Source organism: Boleophthalmus pectinirostris, unplaced genomic scaffold (assembly GCF_026225935.1).
Source record: "Boleophthalmus pectinirostris isolate CB_2022bp ecotype Guang Dong unplaced genomic scaffold, ASM2622593v1 HiC_scaffold_4, whole genome shotgun sequence".
NCBI lineage: Eukaryota > Metazoa > Chordata > Actinopteri > Gobiiformes > Gobiidae > Boleophthalmus > Boleophthalmus pectinirostris.
The window spans coordinates 872704-889868 of NW_026571353.1; the positions used below are offsets into that span (position 1 = coordinate 872704).

General features: G+C 43.8%; 1 protein-coding gene across 1 annotated transcript; it reads left to right on the forward strand.

Moving 5' to 3' along the window:
* Positions 1-1748: 1748 nt before the first annotated feature.
* LOC110172418 (uncharacterized) lies at positions 1749-13262 on the forward strand. The gene is given in 12 exon segments (XM_055161888.1): positions 1749-1826; positions 3568-3703; positions 4079-4264; positions 4726-4855; positions 4858-4896; positions 5121-5300; positions 5376-5495; positions 6446-6516; positions 6599-6629; positions 6700-6754; positions 7835-7895; positions 7974-13262. Coding segments are annotated over 11 exon segments (6297 nt in total). The 5' UTR covers positions 1749-1826; position 3568.
* Positions 13263-17165: the final 3903 nt, after the last annotated feature.

A 17165-nucleotide genomic window follows, 5' to 3' on the forward strand; every position in this document is an offset into this window, starting at 1 on the left:
GTGAATTATTGAATAAATTGGCTAATTGCGTGCAGATGTTCATTTTATCTCTTTCTTTATTAACATTATAGTTTATTTGCTTCAGTCATTAACGATCAGGGCTATATTTGTGTTTTAGTATAAAACGTGTGAACAATTCATGTGAACAATGGTAACTGAAAATGGCAGGTGTTTGTGTGAGTGGCAGATGTCTTCTATGCTCGACGTGTCAGGAGCTCAGATGAATGACAGCTGGTAAGGCTGAAAAGGAGCCTCCTGAGCAGGTTCACCTTTCACACTCCACTGTGCTGCTGCTCACTGCTCCAGTCTGCAGCTGTTTGAGCACCAACCCTTTACCCCACACAGCGCCATCTACTGCCTCTCGGTAATCATGGTCCCTGTGGTTGGCTCATGAATGAAAACAGAGCAGTGCTTTTAGTTGAAGCAAAGGTCTCCAGTGTATTTTAGTCTGGGCAGGTCTGAGGATAGAGCAGAGCCACACAAAGAGCAGGATTCATCAGGCAGTGTGGAGTGTGCCATGTGCAGCGCGTGGAGGACAGGTGAAACGTGAACTGACCTGAGCTAGCCCCAGCACAGACAAAAGCTTTATTCTGACTTAGGTATTCAGCTTCAATGCCAAAGAGCTCCTGCGTCTGCGTCCAAAAGAGCACAATTTCACCTGAGTCCATGTATATACTGTGTATACGCTGCGCGCCCAAGTCCCTGCTGGGCCCACACCGCCGTGCAGATAAGGAGCCCATGTTTTCTCTGCAATGAAAAGAGCTTTCTTTGCTGTACAAGTGATGCTGCTGCTGCTGCTGTGGGGGGACAATGCAGCTGTTGTGTGAGCTGTACTGGCATTTCAACATGGTACCGGGCAAACTGGTACTGAAGGGCCTAAGTGAAAGAGGTCACACACTGCCACAGTCTGAGGGGCCACAGTCTGAGGGGCCACAGTCTGCCACAGTCTGAGGGGTTATGGTTTGTCACAGTCTCAGGGGACATAGTCTCAGGGGCTACACTCTGCCAGAGTCTCAGGGGGCATGGTTTGTCACAGTCTGAGGGGCCACAGTCTGAGGAGCCATAATTTGTCACAGTCTGAGGGGCCTCAGTTTAATGGGTCACAGTCTAAGAGGCCACGGGTTTGCCACAGTCTGCAGGGCTACAGTTTGCCATAATCTGAGGGGCTACACTCTGAGGGACCACAGTCTGAGGGGCCACTGTTTGCCACAGTCTAAGGGGCCACAGTTTGTCACAGTTTGAGGGGCCACAGTCTACCTCAATCTGAGGGGCCACAGTTTTCGTTACTCCTATTGCTCTTATCAGGACACAGGCTGGGACTTTAAAAACTATCGCAGTCTTCAGCTCCATAGGTGCGTCCTGCCCTCCAGTGTCTGAGCTGCAGTACTGCGCGTTGTTGCACTTGTTCCTCACAGTGGGCTTCACTTTTGCCCTTCAATTTGCTTTTGAATATATGAAACTGTCATGCTCCGTGTATATATCGTGCATATAAGACTAAATAAATGTGTATCAAAAGGCCAAGACTGAAAGGCGTCTGAAGGGCCAACAGTGACATCTGTGACGCACGGGCGCGTGGAGCCTGAGCTGCAGCGCGTGTATGAAGATGTGCCTGCGCGCGCACATGGATGGGTTGTCAGGTCCCCTCTTATATTTTAGGCTTCGGGACAGGACAGGATTAGACTTACATAACAGATCTGTGCAGGGAGGGTTAGCCTGAGCATGCGCATCGTGACGCAGTTGCAGCGTAACAAACCTGACTGTTGACAGAATACGACGTGAGGTTTCAAACTTTAGGACAGCTGGAGGGGCTTCTGCGTAAACCCAAGGTGAGTAGACCACCCCGCTACGATGCATCTGTACGCTTTTGTGTCCCACATGCAGCGCGCGCTCATGTGGTCCCTTTTGCGCTCTGTGCTTCTCTGCTTCTGTGCACTATACTCCAAACAGTAGGCACCCGCGCACGCATCCGTGCACCGCTTCGGCGCTCCTTTGTGCTGCCCCGTGAGGAGTAGAATATTGCCCGTGAGCGCGTGGCCAGATAAGAGACAAGTACCAAATGTCAGATTTTTAGTGACCTGTTCTAACCATGGCCCTTCACCAGCGGGCATGACTCGTGAGCCTTACGCGAGACCCCTTTGCATTGGACACAATGTCCCCGTTCCACTGTCGTGACCGTAGACTTCAGATTCGTCTGTGTGAAAGGTACCTGTGCGGAGAGCGAGTCGTGCTCTGCCGTGCTATACATGTATCATCCAAACATAATCACACCTAAGCGCGTACTGCCTAGTAAAGTTTATAAACTGTCTGCGCGTGGTGGACACACACCCCCCTGCCCCTCCCACTCAGCCACTCCAGGGAACTCCGTGTACATTTGTGAGGCGCGCGGTATATTTGTGGGTGTCAGGCCTCGCGCGGCACAGTCAGTGGGTGTCAGGCCTCGGTTTGTTCTGAGGATGATGCAAAACAAAGATCGAGAAAGATGCTTTCTTATCCGCGGGAAAAGTTTCTGTCACGGGAACACTGTGTTCCATCTGCCGTGGCGCACGCGCACGCACTCGCACGCGCCTTTCATTAAAGTTGGGTACTCCGTACAGGCTACTCTGTGGTAGTACTTTGGTGGTTTCAGTTGTCCTCTTCACTGTCTTGTGGTCAGGATGAAGGCAGGGTGCTGGGATGTGCATCAGTTCGTGCAGGGTGGTGTGTGAGGTGCAGGTGAAAGTCCTTGTTCCAGAGCACAGAGCCGATTGAGAGGGATTAATGAGTCCAGGTTAAGATTAGCACAGTCATGGTGCTGTCAGATGTGCCTCTGTGAGACTCACAAACTGTGACTCATTTGCACTCACTGGTGATGGTCAACCTCTTCTGTATCTCCACTGTACAAGCAGAAACTATTCATGAATACAAACCAACTATTACAGGAGTATGTTTTATTTATTACTTTATGTATTACTTTTTAAAAATATTAAAAATATTTGAAGTAACAGTACTCTTACCCGACTAAAAGTTGTGGTTCCTTTTTCCACTGTAAGTCTACAAGTGACAAAATCTTTAAGTTGACAGTGTAAAATGATTTGAACATTTATGTTTCTTACAGTGCTCCTTCAGATATGATTTAATTTGTTAAATTTTTGTGTCCATCCTGAGAAATCCTGAAAATACTAAACAGTTAAGTTACTGTTGAGCAACCTCTGATTGGTATATTCTATGCATCACCCTAAAACAAAAAAGATATTCTATATGAAATAAAATGGACTCTTATGAGCTTTAAGTCATGTTATAATGTTGTTACCTCATCAAAACATACATGGAGTTGTGTTTTGTTTCATTCACACGAGTAATCCATTTTTAGTATTCTGTCTACATCTCCAAAGCTCAAAATGCTCTGTTCCACCTTGTGATGCCATGAAACTTATTTTACCTTTCTTTTAGTAGAGATTGGCAATTCCGGGGCCGATAGGGCCCCTTAAACATTTACATAAGATGTATCGCACAGATAGGAGAGCAGTGTGTGTGTGTCTGTGTGTGTGTGTTTTGATTATTATGATTCTATCTTCTTGTGTTGCTCAGGATGAAGTTCCCAGTGGATGTCCTGGCAGCTGTGAGCCACTCCGAGCTGGAGCAGAGGGCTCAGAGCTACATGAGGGAGCTACTGTACAGCAATCCAGAGTGTCCAGAACAGCTGACCCTCCCTGATTCCACCAAGGTCAGTCCGCTCACTGTCTGCGATGAGTAGGCTTGTCATGATAATTACTACATCGACTTTTGGTTGGCTGACATATCAATTGGCCAATATTTGTTTTTTCATCATATCGGCTCTCGGCCTTAAAGCACAAGCAGAGGCTCATATTTTGTTTTTGCTGTCCTGCTGCCTAAAGTATACACATAAAGCTCCAAATGAACGCTTTATTGCGAAGGAATAACAACACAAAAAAGACTGCACAGCTCTTACAAGTTAGTGGTAAAAAGTAGTCAATTTACAAAATACAAAATGTTGGCAAAATAATCTAAATTGGCCCCACATATCAGGCAGTGACTCTTTCAGGGGGATGCACGCTCACACCTTGGCCTCTCTTCTCAGGTGGACATAAGCATTTCCAGTGTGGGCTTAGTGCCTCTATATGGATCGTGTGACACACAGAAGGTCCTGGCTCTGTTCGCCCCAGCAGACCCCTTCACTCCAGTGGCCTTGTACCTCCTGGATCAGTGGTGGGCTGTGGGTGATCTCCTCCACACTGCAGACAACTCCCGAGATGGCCTGGTGCAGGTAATCCCCATGTGTGGACAGGTCTGCTCAGACCAAATGTATGGGGGATTTTCCTTTAAGCTTCTCTGTAAATAATACAGAGTTGTCACTCCATTATAATTGTGTAAGTCTTTACACCGAACACCCTTTCAGCCCCAATTTACAGTGCTATGGCAACTTGAATTGTAATAAGTCATATAATCATATAAAAATCCCATAGAATAAATTACATAACATAAACCATCATAAAGCATTCTGATTGGACCTTGAAATTCACTGCTGTGAACTGTTTATTACTATTGTATTTCTGGATTACATTTCTAAACCCAGTATAATAAGATGAATGACAGTAGCAGTAGTCCCCCAAATGATAAAGACAGAAATCATGCGCATACATACATACACATACATGTCCATACTGTCTTCCATTTCACTGCTGACTGGATCTGTGTGTGTGCTGAGAAACTGTGTGTGTGTGACAGGTGGACACATTGGGCGAGAGGATCGTTCTGTATGTGCTCAACCGCATTGTCTACAGAGTCCAGGAGATGAGCTCAGATGAGCTGCCCTTCCTCTGCCACGGAGAGCAAGACTTTGCAAAGATTCTGTGGAAAATGGACAGGCAGTAGGCTTCTACTCAGTCAAACCCACAGGTACAACAGCACCCAGTCAGTGCGCAAAGTGCAGTGTGTGAGACTGAGGAAGCTCCCTCCCCATGCTCCTCATGTCTGCTCCTCAGGTCTGCTCAGTACACTCTTATGTACTGTGTCATAGTGTCATAGTGTCATAGTGCACACTGGTGCTGTCATAGTGTTTCAGTGTGTATAGGTCCAAAGCCCTCACCTGTCTATTTGTCTGTGTTGTGCTCCATGTACAGGCAGCCCGTGCAGCTCCTTCTCCAGCCGCACTTACCCCCTGTCTGTGATGGACTCTGTGTTTGTGAGGAAATGTCACCGTGGGAAAGGCCTGGGCTTGCATATGCTGGAGGATTTTGTGGATAGTTTCAAAGAGGACCATCTAGGTCTCAGGTATCCTCTGACCACAGCCATGTATAAAGGTAATTCACTGTCCAGAATAGCACCAACTCTGGCTGTCTGCCCACCCCCTCACTGTGCTGTGGCCTATGCCCTAGTGTGCCAGTGCTATCTGCGGGCCTTCCCTAGAGACTCCGAGCTGCTGTGGGAGGTGGACAGCTCCAGGTTCAGCCAAAGAACGTCTATCTCCAGCAGGATTCACAGCATGAATCTGAGAGGTATTGTTCTGTACATACCAACTTTTTTGGCACACATCATTTGCTCAGCTAGTTAGACTAGTTAAACTAGAAACTAATCAGTAACGGATCAATAATCACTGTTAATGATGAAATGTTGTTTTTAGAATTGGTCTAATGTAAATAGTTTCCTGAATGTATTCTGTACCTGCTCAAGGACTGCAGATGGAAAGGAGCTTGTAGCTAAATCTGGCACAGAGCAACGTTTCTCTCTGGAGTGGCATGGTGGCTGAGTGGCTAGCACTCATGCCTCACAACAAATAGGTTCTGGGTTTGATCCCCAGGTCGCCCGGGCCTTTCTGTGTAGAATTTGCATGTTTCTTCCATCAACCCAAAACATGCTACAGGTCTCCAGGAAGAACAGATGAAAGCCAAGGTCAGTTAAAAACAATCAATCAATGAAGGTGGAAATTGGCACTGGTGCTACAACCTGATGTACAAACATCTCTCCTGTTAAGGTTCATGTAAATTGTGTGCTGTCTCTAATTAATTAATATTTAAAGTTAGATAATAATATCATTGTTTTAAATAAAGAAATAAGTGACTATGGCTGTACCATCAACTGAACAAATATTGCTCTAATCTACGACACTAAATGAACAAATTTGAATACTCACTAATAGAACTAGTACAGTGCCAGACGTACCAACTACCAACTAGTACCAACTAGCACAGTACGGCAGCAGACCAATACAGACCAATATCTGTGTTCCACACATGTTCATGTCAGGGCCTCTCACTATCACATGGTATGTTTTAGTCACACTATCTGTACAGTCTCAAATCAAAGTTTATTTGTCATGTGTAGTACATGTAGTTAATAAGCATTAAGTAAGCATAAAAAGAACTGCAGTCACCTTGGATAACTGTAGTAGTATTAAGTATTTTAAGTATTTTAGACAGAGATGCTTAAAATATGTATAATATTTTAGGAGCATCCAGAACTGTCACATGCTCTGAGTCTGCAGTGAGCGGCTCTGTACATCACACAGAGGAGAACGTGGTATGTTCTGTCTTTAACACCTACATACTAGCATGACCTGCTTCCTGTTTAGCCTCCTCTAACTGTTGTGTGCGTTTTGCAGGAGGAGATTACCATAGTGAAGACTGCTAAAGGTGAGTGCTCCTTGTGACTGTAAGGATGAGACTGTTGTATGTGTACATCATGTGCTGTGAAACTTTTCAGGCACTGGCCCAGGCCGACAGAAGAACACAGATGAGCAGTGCTCCACAGATATACGGTCAGTACATGATTTTTTGACTCCAAGCCTAAGATGGCCAATAAGCTCTACTGACAATAATTTATTTCCACAAATGTATCATAATAAATTGCTATATCAATGCTTTTAGACACCTGGAGCTCTGTTGAGTGTAGTCTGTGTAGTCACTTGGTCAGCACAAACTAAATATCAGCCTGTGGTGCAGCAGGGCCCACAGTAGTTATATAACAATAATCGTTTTCTGAGCATGGTGTTTACTCCTCCTATAGTGTGTGTAGTCCTCCTATAGCAGAGGTGTCAAACATACGGCCCGGGGGCCAGATCTGGCTGTCCAAGACCTTTAATGTGGCCCTCAGCCGATTTTCTACAAACATATTTTAATTATATTTTCTATTAAAATATTGGTAATTTTCTGCAGTGTTTAGCATATCAGCGTCTCCAGCGTCTCTGTACATGGCCCCTCCCACCAGAGCAGCACAAATGAAGACTTGTCTCTTTCCAAACGCTCTTAAACAGTGACACCCTTATCAACAAAATGTCCAAAATGAGAAAAGTGGAGCTGAGTGCAGGATTTTCCAAGAAAAATTGACTTATTCCTATTTGCATACAAGTTCATGTTAAAACATTGTGTTGAAATTGCATTTTTCTTAAAGTTTCAGGTTTTTCATAATATAATATTTTGTAAAAGAAAGAGTTCATCAATTAAAAAAGATTTCTGTAATAGATTTGCGTTTCTCTTTACAAATATTTGAACTTATTGTTATTTTTGGGGTTTATATGCCATGAGGTTTTTGATCCGGCCTCTTTGGGATCAAAGTAGGCTGGATACGCCCCCCGGACCAAAATGAGTTTGACACCCCTGTCCTATAGTGTCTTTAGTCCTCCTATAGTGTGTGCAGTCCTCCTAGAGTGTGTGTTGTCCTTCTATAGTGTGTACTCCTCCGAGACTAGAGAGTGTTTAGCCCTTCTATAGTGAGTTTAGTCCTCCTAGAGTGTGTTTAGTCCTCCTATAGTGTGTTTAGTCCTCCTATAGTGTGTTTAGTCACAGTATAGTGTGTATTTGCATTTACAGTACAGTAATTGTTATTTTTTCCACAATAGAATCAGTGAGGAGGTCACGATGCTTAGATTAGTGCAGAACACTGAAGTGGCGCAAACAGAGGTAAGTGGTGGACTCTGTTTACACACGTCCGACTGCTGTTACATTGAAGTAACAGGAGTAAATTGTGCTTCTACACAGGAGCTGCTGGAGGTCACCACTGAAAATGGGAGGAGTATTGTTTTTACTGAACTTGACGAAGACACAATGTTTGACAAAGTGACAGCTTTATCGAGGTCACAGGAAGACTCTAAGGTTACGCAGAACTTGAACATTTTATGCAGTTCTGCGATTACGGTGGAAAATGTGGCCTCAGAGATCGAAGAGTGTCTTCATTCTCAGGAAGATCACACAGTAGAGAGCAGCAATAAAACTGCTACACCAGAGGGCACAGTCTCTATACAGAGAGTCTTAAGAACCAGAACTGTTGTCAACATTCCACAACCGTTAAATTTAGGTGATGTTGATGGTGATGTGGAGAAATCAGTGGATGAGTTTGGAATAACACAAGAACTTAAACATGAAGAGAACGTAACAGCTGAAATCCAGACCAAGAATACAATGGAGGAGACCCAGGTCCTACACAGAATGCCTCTGAGAGGCTCCATTGCAACACCCAAACCCACCAGAGCCAGCATGAGATTGAACCAAGTACAAAGATCTACAGTTGAGGCTGGCACACAAAAACATGGACGAGACACTGAGGAACATGAAAGCCAAGAGACAGAAGACACAGTGGAATTCACTGGAGGGAATGTCTGCTTGGCTGCTGAGGTTACAAATGAAGCGGAAAAACAAGAGGCAACCGACATAGTGGCACTAGACAAAGCCGCTTCAGAGGAACTGTCAAAAGGATGTGTAGTACCAGAGATTCCACCTGAGGCAGAAGACAATGATGATGCCGAGTCTGAAACTTTTCAAAAGGTTCTTCAGTTGGGCCCATCTCAAACTGAGGACCTTGAAGAAGCCCCTGAAGAGGTCTCTGATACAGCTGCAGTCACTGAAGAAGCCTTATGTGTAACCACAATGGAGCATGAAAGCCTTTCACCTACACAGGGTGAAACTGAAGTGGTTGAAGTGGTTCAAACAAGAACTTTGAGAAGTGGGGCCAGAGCCAACAGCTCTGTCGAAACCCCAAGAACGACCAGAAGTAGACAGCAGAAGGTAAAGGAAGAGATTGTTCAAACACAAACCATAAAACGAGGTAAGAAGTCAACTGGAAAGAAACAAGTAAGCAAATTAAAGGGCCAAACCCAGGAGTTTGAAGCTTCTTCAGCAGAGGAGGATATAACAGACCAGATGTCCTTACCAGCTGAAGTTAGTGAAGATTGGGCAAACAACAATGAACCAGTCAATCATTCTGAGTCTCAAGTGGCAAAAAAAACCCAGGATACTGTTTCAAAGGAGGACAACAAAGATCAAGAACCTGCACTGGTAGAAGACAATGAAGAAGAGGTAAAAGGTGAGATAGACATCACAGAAGAAGAGACAGCTGTTGTAGAACATTCTAGTGCTGAGGCTGTAGAGGAGGAGAAGACAGAGGAGGCATCATCTTCAGCTGAAGTGGAACCTGTTCTTCCAAGCATTACTGAGCCAGAGGACACACAACAAACTGAGGGCACTATGGAGACAGACAAGGAGTCCCAGCCTGTGATGGAACTCAACTTAGAAGAATCAGGCATAGACAAAGAGCTTGAAGAAGAATCTGTTCCAAAACAATCAGATGAAACAACACCAATAGTAGAGACCAGGTCTTTAAGAAGTGGACCCAAGACTGTCACAGCTACACCCAGACATAGTCACACAGAAGAAAACCAGACAGCCCAACCAGCGACACCAGACAGACTACAAGAGGAACCACAAAATGAACAAGACACCACAGAGGAACAGTCAAAAGAATGTGTAGCACCAGAGATTCCCTCTGAGGTGGTCGACAATGACAATGCCCAGTTTGAAACTAAGACCACTGAGGTAGTAGATAATGATCATGCCCAGTTTGAAACAAAGATCGCTGCAGAGGTTGTTCTTTTGGTTCCATCTCAAACCAAGGACACTGAAGAAACCCCTGATAAATGTCCCGAAGATGTCTCTGGTGCTGCTGAAGCCCCACATGTTGTTACAACTGAGCATGAAAACCTGTCATCCAGTGAAACAAAAAAAGTGATTGAAACAAGAGCTTTAAGAAGTGGAGTCAGACCAATCAGCACAGTTTTAACCCCCAGAACAACCAGAAGTAGCAAAAGAAAGCTAGAGGAAGAGATTGTTGAAAAAACAACCTTAAAACGAGGCAAGAAATCAATTGGAAGAAGTCGAGTAAGTAGGTCTAAGGTACAGACCCAGGAGCTCGAAGCTTCTTCAGCAGAGGAGGATATTACAGAGGAGGTCCAGACAGAGACATCTGAACTAACAACTATTGAAAATAATGACATGTCATTATCAACCGAAGTGGATGAAGATGGCACTGGCAAAGATATACCAATCAAAGATTTAGAACCCACTGTTTCAAATGAGGACAACAAAGATCAAGCACCTGCACTGATAGAAGAGAATACTTTGCACAAAGAAGATGAAGAGGTAAAAAATGAGACAGACATCACAGAAACAGCTGTTGTAGACAGTTCCAGTGCTGAGGCTGTAGATGAGGAGAAGACAGAAGAGACATCATCTACAGCTGAAGGTGAATCTGTTCTTCTAAGCACTATTGAGCCAGAGGACACACAACAAATTGAGAACACTATGGAGATAGACAAGGAGTCCCATCCTGAAGCTCTGGCAGAACTCAACACAGAAGAATCAGGCATAGACAAAGAGCCTGAACAAGAATCTGTTCCAGAACAATCAGAGGAAACAACACCAATAGTAGAGACCAGATCTTTAAGAAGTGGACCTAAGACTGTCACAGCCACACCCAGATGCATATACAAAGAAGAAAATCATACAGTCCAACCAGAAATGCCAGACAGACCACAGGAGGAACCACAAAATGAACAAGACTCCTCAGAGGAACAGTCAAAAGAATGTGTAGCATCAGAGATTCCCTCTGACGTAGTAGACAATGATGATGCCCAGTCTGAAACTAAGATTGCTGCAGAGCTTGTTCAGTTAATCCCGTGTCAAACCAAGGACCCTGAAGAAACACCCGAAGAATGTCCTGAAGGTAGTGCTGCTGTTGCCTTTGAAGAAGCCCCACCTGTAGTGACAGCTGAGCATGAAAACCTTTCATTCAATGAAACTGAAAAAGTGATTGAAACAAGAGCCTTAAGAAGTGGAGCCAAACCCATCAGCCCAGTTCTAACCCCTAGAACAACTAGAACTAGTAGTAAACAAAAAGTAGAGGAAGAAATAGAAAAACCAACCACAAAACAAGGCCAAAAGTCAACTGGAAGAAAACGAGCAAGTAGGTCTAAGGCACAAACCCATGAGCCTGGACCTTCTTCAGCAGAGGATAGCATGACCAAGAAGGTCCAGACAGAGACTCCTGGACACACAGCTATTGAAAATAATGACATGTCTTTATCAACAGAAGTGGGTGAAGATGGGGCTGGTAAAAATAAAACAATCGAAGATTTAGAAACCACTGTTTCAAATGAGGACAGCAAAGATCAAGAACCTGTTCTGGTAGAAGAGGATACTTTGCACAAAGACAATGAAGAGATAAGCGGTGAGACAGACAGTACTGAAGCTGTAGACCAGGAGAAGACACAGAAGGCATCATCTGCAGCTGAAGTAGAATCTGTTCTTCTAAGCACTATTGGGGCAGAGAACACACAACAAACTGAGAGCACTATGGAGACAGACAAGGACTCCCAGGCTGTGATGGAACTCAATACAGAAGAGTCAGGTATAGACAAAGAGCTTGAAGAAGAATCTGTTCCAGAACAAACAGATGAAACAACACCAATACCAGAGACCAGATCTTTAAGAAGTGGACCCAAGACTGTCACAGTTACACCCAGACACAGACACACAGGAGAAAATGAGACAGTTCAACCAGAGACGCCAGTCAGACCACAGGAGGAACCACAAAATGAACAAGACTCCTCAGAGAAACAGTCAAAAGAATGTGTAACACCAGAGATTCCCTCTGAGGTAGTAGACAATGACGATACCCAGTCTGAAACTAAGATTGCTACAGAGGTTGTTCAGTTGGTCCCATCTCAAACCAAGGACCCTGAAGAATGTCTTGAAGAGGTCTCTGGTGCTGCTGAAGCTCCACCTGTAGTTACAGCTGAGCATGAAAACCTTTCATCCAGTGAAACTGAAAAAGTGGTTGAAACAAGAGCTTTAAGAAGTGGAGCAAGACCCATCAGCACAATATTAACCCCCAGAACAACCAGAAGTAGTAAGCAAAAGGTAGAGGAACATATTGTTGAAAAAACAACAAATAAACGAGGCAAGAAGTCAACTGGAAGAAGAAGAGAAAGCAGGTATAAGGCAGAGACCCAAGAGCCTGAACCTTTTTCAGCAGAGGATAGCATAACTGAGGAGATCCAGACTGAGACATCAGGACACACAGCTATTGAAAATAATGACATGTCTTTATCAACAGAAGTGGGTGAAGATGGGGCTGGTAAAGATAAAACAATCGAAGATTTAGAAACCACTGTTTCAAATGAGGACAGCAAAGATCCACAACCTGAACTGGTTGAAGAGGATGCTTTGAACAAAGACAACGAAGAGGTAAAAGGTGAGACAGACATTACAGAGGATGGCACAGCTATTGTAGAACATTCTAGTGCTGAGGCTGTAGAGGAGAAGAAGACAGAGGAGGCATCATCTGCAGCTGAAGTTGAATCTTCTCTTCAAAGCACTACTGAGGCAGAAGACACACAACAAACTGAGAGCACTATGGAGACAGACAAGGAGTCTCAGCCTGAAGCTGAGATGGAACTCAACATAGAAGATTCAGGCATAGACAAAGAGCCTGAACAAGAATCTGTTCCAGGACAATCAGATGAAACAACACCAATAGTAGAGACAAGCCAACCAGAGACACAAGACAAACCACAGGAGGAACCACAAAATGAAAAAGACTCCACAGAGGAACAGTCAAACGAACTGTTAGAGATTCCCTCTGAGGTAGTAGACAGTGATGATGCCCAGCCTGAAACTAAGATTGCTACAGAGCTCGTTCAGTTGATCCCATCTCAAACCAAGGACACTGAAGAAACCCCTGATAAATGTCCTGAAAATGTCTCTAGTGCTGCTGAAGCCCCACATGTAGTTACACCTGAGCATATAAACCTCTCATCCAGTGTACCTGAAAAAGTGATTGAAACAAGAGCTTTAAGAAGTGGAGCCAGACCCATCAGCACAGTTCTGACCCCCAGGACAACCAGAAGTAGTAAACGAAAGGTTGAGGAAGAGATTGTTGAAAAAACAAGCCATAAAACGAGGCAAGAAGTCAACTGGAAGAAAGCGACTAAGTAGGTCTAAAGCACAATCCGAAGAGCCTGAACCTTCTTCAGCAGGGGATAACATAACCGAGGAGTCCCAGACAGAGACTCCTAGACAGACAACTATTGAAAATAATGACATGTCTCTATCAACAGAAGTGGGTGAAGATGGCACTGGCAAAGATAAAACAATCGAAGATTTCGAAACCACTGTTTCAAATGAGGACAGCAAAGATCAACGATCGACACTAGTAGAAGAGGATACGTTGCACAAAGGCAATGAAGAGGTAAAAGGTGACACAGACATCACAGAGGAAGAGGCAGTTGTTGTGGAACATTCCAGTGCTGAGGCTGTAGACGAGGAGAAGACACAGAAGGCATCATCTGCAGCTGAATTGGAATCTGTTCTTCTAAGCACTACTGAGGCAGAGGACACACAACAAATTGAGAGCAATATGGAGATGGACAAGGAGTCCCAGTCTGAAGCTGAGATGGAACTCAACATAGAAGAATCAGGTATAGACAAACACCCTGAACAAGAATCTGTTCCAGGACAATCAGAGGAAACAACACCAATAGTAGAGACCAGATCTTTAAGAAGTGGATCCAAAACTGTCACAGCTACACCCAGATGCATATACAAAGAAGAAAATCAGACAGGCAGACCACAAGAGGAACCACAAAATGAAAAAGACTCCACAGAGGAACAGTCAAAAGAACAGTCAGAGATTCCCTCTGATCTAATAGATAATGATGATGCCCAGTCTGAAACTATGATCACTGCAGAGGTTGTTCAGTTGATCCCATCTCAAACCATACACCCTGAAGAAATCCCTGAAAAATGTCCTGAAGATGTCTCTGGTGATGCTGAAGCCCCAGCTGTAGTTAGAAGTGAGCATGAAAGTCTCACATTCAGTGAAACTGAAAAAGTGATTGAAACAAGAGCTTTAAGAAGTGGTGCCAGACTCATCAGCACAATATTAACCCCCAGGACAACCAGAAGTAGTAAACGAAAGATAGAGGAAGAAATTGTTGAAAAAACAACCAATAAACGAGGCAAGAATTTAACTGGAAGAAAGCGACTAAGTAGGTCTAAGGCACAGATCCAGGAGTCTGAACCTTCTTCAGCAGAGGATAACATGACCGAGGAGGTCCAGACAGAGACTCCTGGGCACACAGCTATTGAAAATAATAACAAGTCTCTATCAGCAGAAGTGGACGAAGATGGGGCTGGCAAAGATGAAACAATCGAAGATTTAGAAACCACTGTTTCAAAGGATGATAGCAAAGATCATGAACATGCTCTGGTAGAAGAGGATACTTTGCACAAAGACAATGAAGAGGTAAAATGTGAGCCAAACATCACAGAGGACGACACAGCTGTTGTAGAACATTCTAGTGCTGAGGCTGTACAGGAGGAGAAGACAGAGGAGGCATCATCTGCAGTTGAAGTGGAATCTGTTCTTCCAAGCACTACTGAGGAAGAGGATACACAACAAACTGAGAGCACTATGGAGATGGACAAGGAGTCCCAGCCTGAAGTTGAGATGGAACTCAACATAGAAGAATCAGGCATAAACAAAGAACTTGAACAAGAATCTGTTCCAGAACAGTCAGATGAAACAACACCAATAGCCGAGACCAGATCTTTAAGAAGTGGACCCAAGACAGTCACAGCTACACCCAGACACACAGGAGGAAACCAGACAACCCAACCAGTGACACCAGACAGACCACCAAATGAACAAGACTTCACAGAGTCAAAAGAACGTGTAGCACCTGAGATTCCCTCTGAGGTAGTCGAAAATGATGATGCCCAGTTTGAAACTAAGATAATTTCAGAGGTTCCTCTTTTTGATCTTCCCAGGGTGGCTGTGGTCTTGGTAGATGTGCAAAAAGTTCAGGCAGTAAAATCCTTCAATGAGACTGCTACATCGGAACAACAGGACGATATGAAAGACAGAGAGGACAATTGCCAAACACCCATACGGTCTTCACGTAAAAGAGCCAGGGTCGACTACCAAGACAGTGTTGACCTGTCCGAATCACTTACGTCTGAAGATGTCTCAAAAGACACGCTGAACAGCAGGAGATTTAGCTCTGAGCCACAGAGTGAAGAAGAGGAGTCATCTGAGGGCATTGTCCTGAGTCTACGCCTGGATGAAGAGGAGGAGCAGAGTGCATCAGAGGAGGAGCTGGTTACTATCACAGGGAAGAATTTAAGGAGCAGATCTGTCCCATCCATCATCATCAGTCCCCATTCTAAAACCACTCCTCTGCATTCTACAGTCTCTACCCCAAAGCAAAGTCCAGAGAAGACCCCCCAACAGACGAGGCGCAGTGCCAAAGCCTCGCCAGGCCGCACATCTAAACGCCTAAGAAAGTAGATCCTTTGTATTTAGTTTGTTTCCTAGATGTGCCAGTTAGATACGAGGTTCTTTTGGGGTTTTTTTGCCTCTCTTTCTATGTCTATGCATGCTTTAATATTACAACATTATAATTAACCTGTATTTTATGGGTTTATTAGCAGAGGTGGGTAGGGCTTCTCCTACATTTTTATTGAAGTAACTTTCTTACTTACCCTTACTTGAGTAAAAAATGTGGTTCCTCTTTCCACTGTAAGTGACAAAAGATTTACATCAACAATATGAAATTATTTGAACATTTGTGTTTCTTGCAGTGCTCCTTCAGACATGATTTAGTTGTCCTTCCAATTAGACGAACTTCAAATGATAAATCAGATGTTACATCCTGACAGGGGAACCTTACTCCACCTACTGTCTGATGCCTTCTCCAGGACTGCATCCTGTGTGTGTTAAGGTGTATACTCCCTCGTCACGATTTATGCTCCTTCTACCCACTTCTGTTCATAAGAGTAGGCCCCTGTTTAAAATGATTTGATAATGTCAGATTAACATATGATATGAAGGGAATCTTTCGCATTTGTTGTCATGAAGTTGAACAGAAATTCTGATGTTTGACTGTCAAACTCACCCCCTGACATTTTGTATATTTTGTACAGACTTTTAGGATTCCAACACAACCAGCTGATAGCATATGCAGAGGTATTTTGGGGTGTTTTTTACTTCACCGGACAGTTTTGTACCTGTAGATTTAGCAAAATAGAACCACATTTCCAGCACAAGCCAACCTCAGGTGATCACAGCCAAGTCCTGTGTCTGCGCTTTTATATTCCACATCTGTCTCTGTTGTTTTGCTTAATTTGTGCAGCAATTATGTTATTTACAAAATTTTAAGTGGGGCTAACAGGGGAGAGTGAGGGGGGTGGAGGAGGGGAGTCTGGTCATATGTCAAACGGTGTGATTGGTCTAACAGGTTTCCACACGCTGTATGAGCAGTCTTTTGTGACGTCATGTAGTACTAAATTGCCGGAGGCAGCTTTAAGTTGCCAAAAAACCCCACATATACACAGTTTATGAATGGAAAAGGTGAATTTAGTGTTTAGTTCCACTTTAAAAATGTTTTGTTTTTTTTGTTTTTTTTTTACAAGAGACTGTCTTGCAAATTGTTACCTTATTATTTCATGTTAAACTGGTGTCGCTAAATGCTGGTAATTTGTGTCTTGTCATAACATGAACTATTATTTTCTGCTATTTACATATTTATACTTGCTTCTGTACTTTCCTTTAGATCAGAAAATAAAAATGTCCTCAGTAAATTGTTGTTTCTCAGTTTTCCAACAGACACGAGTCCTGTTTAAACTATTAAAAGTGCATTATGTAACTTTTGGTTGAGGGTCCATCACCTGCTTGTCTCCACAGAGATGTAAATATTTGGCATTGGTATGATCCATTGTGTGGTGTCCTGCTGAGTATCTATTATATAGTATTATATATTATATATATATAGTAGTATATAGTATCACCATGAAAAACATGCATTCTGTGAGCATAGTCCCCTCTCTACAGATCTGACC